The 7,854-nt window shown below is 41.3% G+C and overlaps 1 protein-coding gene across 2 annotated transcripts in view; it reads right to left on the reverse strand.

Annotated features, from left to right (window-relative positions):
- Positions 1-6,863, reverse strand: part of HELB (DNA helicase B) — a 39,558-nt gene extending 32,695 nt beyond the window's left edge. The window contains exons 1-4 of one of the 2 annotated variants that reach the window (XM_024737151.1): positions 6,677-6,863; positions 4,866-5,276; positions 3,804-3,973; positions 594-1,472 (exon numbers count right to left, since the gene is read on the reverse strand). In XM_024737151.1, coding sequence (XP_024592919.1) covers positions 594-1,472; positions 3,804-3,973; positions 4,866-5,276; positions 6,677-6,863 — 1,647 coding nt within the window. Of the gene's footprint in view, positions 1-593; positions 1,473-3,803; positions 3,974-4,865; positions 5,277-6,602 lie in introns of both variants that reach the window. The other variant, XM_024737152.1, reaches the window with a different exon arrangement.
- Positions 6,864-7,854: the final 991 nt, after the last annotated feature.

The raw sequence follows: 7,854 nt of genomic DNA on the forward strand, positions 1-7,854 counted from the left end.
TTGAGCTATTTGTAATGAGGTGGATAGACCTAGAGTACATCATACAGAGTGAAGTAAGTCAGAAAGAGAAGGACAAATACTGTATGCTAACACATATATATGGAATTTAAGAAAAAAATGTCATGAAGAACCTAGGGGTAAGACAGGAATAAAGACACAGACCTACTGGAGAACGGACTTGAGGATATGGGGAATGGGAAGCGTGAGCTGTGACAAAGCGATAGAGAGGCATGGACATATATTCACTACCAAACATAAGGTAGATAGCTAGTGGGAAAACAGCCGCATAGCACAGGTATATCAGCTCAGTGCTTTGTGACCGCCTGGAGGGGTGGGATGGGGAGGGTGGGAGGGAGGGAGACGCAAGAGGGAAGAGATATGGGAGCATATGTATATGTATAACTGATTCACTTTGTTATACAGCAGAAACTAACACACCATTGTAAAGCAATTATACCCCAATAAAGATGTTAAAAAAAATAAAATAAATGCCTACTGACTGCTGTCAGGAAGAAATGAAAAATAAACTCATTACATTAAGCCCGTGTTTAAGGCAAATGTTTTATGTAGAGAAAAAATGTAAAAGGCTTTACCTGACATAATGTATAAGCGCTGAAACCAGTCTTCTGTCTTAGTAAGCCAGCTGCTTTCCCTGTAGGTGCTGTAAGTAAAACTTCTATAGCCTTGCCCGGCTTCGGCTGACTCTGCTCGGTGAAGGTAATCCATTCTTCTGGTACATTCTGATCTTGTTCAAAATCTTCACAAGCTTTTTTCACTTCTCTTTCTTCCAACAGCTCTATATGCTTAAAAAGCTGGCTAACAATTGTGGTCTTCCCACTACCACCTTTCCCACTTATGACTGTCACAGCATTGGAGCAAATCATGTCCAAAGCAGCCACCTGATCCTGATCCAGTTGGACTTCACTTATTTGTGCCTTAACTTCATTTTCACCATTATCCCAAATATGGTCACCGCTGTCCTGCATGTCCCAAATATCCACAGGATCTTCTAATCTTGTTTCGTCAGGTTCACTTTTACTTAGCGTATCATCACTTTCTGAATTCTCAGGTCTTGTGGTGTGAATAGACGCAAGCACCTTTTTGACATCAACATGTAATCGCCATGGCGACCTTGTCATCAGGTCACAGATTGAAGAGGCAATGCCTCTTTCAGCCTGGTAAAGGTCATAAAGAAAGACACAGCCTTTCTCATACGTCACCACACCGATATCCTTCAAGAACTTCAGAGACTGCCAAGCATCATGAAAAGACATGCGGTCTGACAATTCAGAAGTTAAGTCAGCTTCTTCAACACACGTGTGCCCTTGCTCTCTACACATCCGCTTCAGTTCAGAATATATTACTAATGCATTCTTCTCCAAATCAGTCATCAACTGGAGAAGAGACCTGCACTGACAAAACGATGTCCAACTTGCCTCACATTGCAGAAGCTTCAACTGTCTGTAGGTTATCTTTAAGAAAAGTAAATTCAAGTTTGCTTTATAAAAATTACAAATATTTTTATAATTGACTATTAGATGACTATTATGAGAATTACAGTGAAAACTATGGTGTTTAATAATAATTTTTTAAGTTCCAGAAGACATGTGTTTCAACAAAATTTGGGGAAAAAAAAATACATCACTAATTTTTTTTAATTAACTGTACTGTGAATAGAGATCTATATAATTTCATAATTAAAATTGTTTTTTCAAAGCAATACACATACAGTTTTAAGAGTCAAATAACACTATGAGACTTATCACAAAAAATAGGAATCCTCTGACTTACCCTTTCCATGCCTTCTAAAGGCAACACCCTCAACATTTTCAGTTATTTCTTCCAGAATTTATCTCCACATTTCTATGTATTGTTTATACTATTCCTTAATTTCTTTAAAAAAATTTAGGTAATTAGTTAATTCCTTACTATGGAAAGTCTTTCTTCATGCAAGTTTGCTCCCTTTGTACTGTCACTTTCACACATGCTTCTCTTCCTCCCTTTTTTTTTTTTTGCGGTACGCGGGCCTCTCACTGCTGTGGCCTCTCCCGTTGCGGAGCACAGGCTCCAGACGCGCAGGCTCAGCGGCCATGGCTCATGGGCCCAGCCGCTCCGCTGCATGTGGGATCTTCCCGGACTGGGGCACGAACCCGTGTCCCCTGCATCAGCAGGCGGACTCTCAACCACTGCGCCACCAGGGAAGCCCTCTTCCTCCCATCTTTGAGAAAGGTTAATAGTATACATTTTGAAAACTGATTTTTGTTAAATCAGTGTAAACAGGATTCACGGCTGAGTGACGTGATATGCTGTGATTACATTAACTTTGTGTTGAACTCTCGTGTATATTGTGAAGTTACTGACTGCCTCATTTTCTTGGCTTGTTTAGTTTTCCATGTGCCTATCAACAATTCTGCCCAAGCTCCACTGAAAAGGTACAGAACTTCCTTCACCATGATCCACTAAGTAGGTCGTCTACCAGTTCCATTTTTTTTTTTTCCATGGAGACATCACCCCTGGAGCCCTCCATACATTTTATGGGCTGAAATGTGTCCCCCCCAAAATTCGTATGTTGAAATCCTAACACCCAGTACCCCAGAATGTGACCATATTTGGAGATAGGGTCTTTAAGGAGGTAATTAAGTTAAAATGAGATCACTGGGGTGGGCCCTAATCCAATATGACTGATGTCATAAGATTTTAGGACCCAGACAAGCACAGAGGGAAGACCATGTAAAGACACAGGAAGAAGACAGCCATCCATAAGCTAAGGAGAGAGGCCTCAGAAGAAACCAACCCTGCTGGCACCTTGACTTTGGATTTATAGCCTCTGGAACTGTGAGAAAATAAATGTCTGTGGATTAAGGCACCCAGTCTATGCTGTTTGTTACAGCAGCCCTAGCAAATGAATACAAAACCTCAGTAAAAGTCTTTACTCTGGGTGGTGGTTTACATGCTGAAAAGGGGACTTGAGTCCCACTTGAGTCCCAGAAGGCTTATTGCTCTGCTTCTCTCTTTCCTACTGAATAAATATATATAATAATCTAATGTTCCAGAATCTCATTTTTCCAAGCATATTGAAATCATAGTCATTTTATAGAGGGAACAAATTCATTATTCCAGTATTTCTCAAATGGGGGACAGGGGGGTGGGATCTGTAAACATTCTTGGGGATCCCACCAATTATCTCAGAATTTTTAAATTGTATTTTCATTTGGAAAACCATCTATAACCAAGTACTGCCAAGATTTAAGTGCCACATTTGGTTTTCAACATCTCTGGAGCTTCACGGTGCCACTTTACTACTCCTGATCTCTCATAAGAAAAACAGAAGTGCCAAAGAAATTGTAAATAACATTATTGTGCCAAAGAAAAAAAATCAAATGGCATCATCATTACCATATGAATAATGAAGGTCTTCGAAAGTTCAAATAGAAAAGTGAGGAACTGCGTAGCAGAGCAGAATGGACTTGCCAAACACACAAGAACTTGTCTTCGATGAGCTCTATATTCAAGGTGCTATGGCAATTCAGTTACAAAAAATGTCATATGAAATTAAATTATGTAACTGAAGTATTGATAATTTGAATGTCATTTATTTTGTTATTTTGTTTTCCTTTGTAAATTTATTGCATAAGAGCTACAGGTAGAAGAAGTTTATATTTAGTTGCAACACTGCAAGGAAAATAAATCCACACTGAAGTCATACAAATTTCTTTCCCTTGAAAGAGATACAAAAAACTGTCAAGCTTGAGACATCCTCCCTTGTATAAGATTACAAAATGCTAAGCAAATATTTTTCTTACTTTACGAAATCCGAGTTTCCATGGCTGTGTACCTAAAATCTCTTCTATCTCTTCCAACACCTCTGTAGAATCTGAGCTTATGAGCCGTTTAAAGTGTCGGGGCAGAAGAACTGGAAGGAATTCCATTATTTTTGGGAACTGCAAAGCTCTCATCACAGTTATAAACGGAACTACAGGATATCAGGAAAGAACAAATAAAAACATACAAATGAGCTCATAGAACAACTGATTTGATGGACTTTCTCATTTAGCACAACCAGTTTAAGAAATCCAAATCAAAGACAGAGTAATAAATTTACTGTGACCAGCAAGAAAAGTGATTGTATTATAACACTTGCTTTTGTATCAAGATGGTTTTCATTGTGTTTAACACCAAAATTTATGTTCTTCAACTGCTTAGATAGCTACTTCTTAGCCTTTTGTTTCCTTCTGCTTGCAGTAGAATCAGAATAAAATTTCTGACTCAATAATATATAAATTTAAAGCTAAGCATTAAAAATCATTTACATATTAATCTTTATAGTCATTCTTCTTACTGTAATCATGACGCTTTCATCATTGAAATCATTCAATGATGTACTGCCAAATGTACTTGATAAAATTAAGAAATGAAATATTCCATATATGTGAATGTCCAGATAACAAACCATATTTAGAAGTTATTTTAAACTATTTTGAACTGAAATCTTTCCAAAATGGATTGCTCATATTCTTGCCTTTCTTCTCTCCCTTCTGAAACAGAATAATTGATAACTGAACTTCTTCTTAATGACTCAAGGTAATCCTAGAACACAAAAGTTAGAGAGAGACCTAGAATCACACTTTGGAGCAGGAAAGGAACTAAAAGGTGTTTAAAGATCATCTCACCCAATCTCTTCACATTACAGATGAGGAACCTGCAATGTCAATGACATACTCCAAAAGCAATACAAACACATTTCATCAAACCAATTTAAAAAAAGAATACTATACCAAGATATCAATACTGTACTGGTAATATTTTAAACACACCAGTCATCCAGTATCTCAGTTACACTAAAACTCAATGATAAAATCACTTACTTGTGTTTTCCAGAGAACGCAGTATCTCGTAATCTGGTGGTGACTCTTCTTGTGTTTTCTGTGTAGATCGTTTTTGAGTATTCCTTCCAATGTTCTTTTGGTAAGTTCTTAATTTTTCCCTAAGATTTTCAAAGTTGAGGTCTTTATAACTTGATTCAGCATTTACCCATGCTAAAAATTTATTTCTGTTTTCACTGGCGACATTACAGTCTTTAAGAAAGAGGGAACAGATGTGTAACTGATTTGGTGCTGACATATCTGATTGTAAAAAGTAAGAAGGAAATCCTTGAACTTGATAGCTCCTTGATCCTACCGGCTTCACCTGTACCTTCACTCGCCACCAAGCACCCATTAACGGAAAACGTCCAAACACTTCATATTGCTGGTGAGTATTTTCATCAAAAATTGAAACTTTAAAAAAACAAAAAGTTAATTTAGGATAAATTTAAAATCTCTTCCCAATGTTTTGTCAAATCCACTACTCTCTTTAATCCCTGGACAGTACCCTCTACAGATGTCTATTACAGTGTCTATATTCCACTTAGCTGTTTATCTGTCTCCCTCTACTACACTGCAAGCTCTCTAGAACATGACAATATTTTATCTGTTTTTGTATTCCAGGAGGGAAGCATGGTACATGGCAAAAGTTTGTTGTTCCTCTTCTAAAAGCAGTCCTCTCTCTGCTACTGTGATCTCAGTCAATACTGACCTTCAAGCAGTTTCTAAAAAATGTCATGGTCCCTCCCACCCAGGGCCTTTGCAAAAGCTGTTCCACTTGCCTTAAATAATTTCTTCCTTACTGTTTACCCCATTTACTACAGACCTCAGCTTAATTGTCACTTCCTCAGGAAAGCCCTGAATCTCATGAATATAACCTCTCATAGCACTTCTTACTATTCCTTCTAAGCACTGAGTGATATTATAGTTACTTCTGTGATTATTTATAGAATGTTTAATTCATTAGAGGGTAAGCTCCATTAAGACAGCAACCTCATCATCTAATCTCTCCAAGGTAGCCCAACAAAACAAACACATTGCTTGGAAGATGGTAGCCAATCACTAACACTTTCAGGATAAATGACTAAACCCTCCACAAATACTTAAAAGTTTCTGTCTAAACCTGTATTGGCCACTCACCTGTGACTATTTAAATTTAAATTAATTAAAATTCAACTCAGGTGCACTAGCTGCATTTCAAGGTCTCAATAGCCACATGTGGGTAACAGCTGTTGTACTGGACAGAGCAAACATAGAGCAATGCCATCACCAGAAAAATTCTACAGTACAGCAGCGGTCTGAACATTCAAACATTCTCAAACATCAGTCACCAGGTACACATAATTCTTAGGACAGGAAACTATACAAGGTAAACACAGATCACAAGGTTATTAACACAAGGTTAATGAATCAACAGTGCCTTGGGGTGTTTCTTATGTGCGTGTGTGTCTAAGGAGGTGAAAAGTAACCACATACTCGACTCCAGGAAAGGAAAATAGTTAAAAGCCCTGATTCGGGGTGTGAATACTGGCTGGAGACCCATTGTTTCCTCGACTAAGAAACTACCTGAAAAAGTTGTCATCAGTAAATGAGATACACGTGGAGCCCAAGCTTAACACACAGTATTTGCTCAAGTCTCTGCTATTCTTGTGGTTGTTGCTGTTTTTATTTTATCCTAAACAGGACGAAACAGCTAGGCCATCCCAAAGGAAGTCTATTAGCAGCGATGGGGCGCCTTACTTGGGACGAGGCCATAATGGGAAACAGTTCATTAATCCTCCAAACCCATTCCCAGGGGCGAGTTGCTTCCTCACCACGGAGTCGACCAGGGAGGCTGCTCGCTTTTACACCCCCACTGCAGAGCTCCTCGGCATCGACAAACGCCGTGTCTTCCTCCTCCTCCGCATCCTCCCTCAGATAATCATCTTCCTCCTCCACCAGGTCCTTGGAGGGGAGCAAAGGTCCCTGTAGCTCGCGCAAGGGCTGACTCAGAGAAGCCATACTCCACTCTCCCCAGCTCAACCCAAATTCCGGAAAACCCGGGCTACGTAACGCCCAAGAACACCCAATCAGCTCCGCGACTGTAGGACCGTCAGCTTCCAGGGGGTTGGGCAAAATGCGTGAAGTGGGTTAATTGTATGGTGACGGATCGCAACTAGACTGTAGTGGTGATCACGCTCTAGTATATACAGATGTTGAACTATAATGCTGTACATGTTTTTTGTGTTTGGTTTTTTTTGCGGTACGCGGGCCTCTCACTGTTGTAGCCTCTTCCGTTGCGGAGCACAGGGTCCGGACGCGCAGTCCCTGCGGCTATGGCTCACGGGCCCAGCCGCTCCGCGGAATGTGGGATCTTCCCAGACCGCGGCACGAACCCGTGTCCTCTGTATCGGCAGGCGGCCTCTCAACCACTGCGCCACCAGGGAAGCCCAATACTGTACATCTGAAACTTATTTTCTAAAAAAACACCATCAGCTTTCGCAAACGCTCCCACGCCCTAGGCTGCAAGCTTGCGCGGAGGGGCGGAGGGGCGGAGCGGCGGCGAAGCTCCGCCCCAAGCTCCCAGCGGAGGACCGGGATTGGGTGGGGAGGGTCGAGGCTCAGCGGGGGCGGGCAAGGGGCGGAGCGGATGCGGGGGCGGGGTGATCTCTCCCGCTTCCGCCCTGCAGCCAGACTTGAGGCTTCGCCAGGTGCCCGGAGGAAACCAGGTGATTGGGCAGCGGCATACGGGCACTTGCAGAGCAGCTAACCCACTGCGACTCCTGCATAGAGAGAAACGCGAGGGAACGGCAATCTAGTGACCCCAGAGAACCTGGAAAAGCAAGCCCTTCCCCGATGCCTCCAAAACGAAAACCCAGATGCCCTTCGGCCAGCACCCAAAGCGCAGAACCGCGAATCTCCAATCGGGAGACCCGCCTAGTCGTGACTCCTTTGGGCCTCTGTTTTCGTCAGGTGTTGAATTTATATGATCAAAGGCACTTTACTCAAGGTA

This window comes from Neophocaena asiaeorientalis, unplaced genomic scaffold (genome assembly GCF_003031525.2).
Source record: "Neophocaena asiaeorientalis asiaeorientalis breed wild unplaced genomic scaffold, Neophocaena_asiaeorientalis_V1.1 scaffold134, whole genome shotgun sequence".
Classification (NCBI taxonomy): domain Eukaryota; kingdom Metazoa; phylum Chordata; class Mammalia; order Artiodactyla; family Phocoenidae; genus Neophocaena; species Neophocaena asiaeorientalis.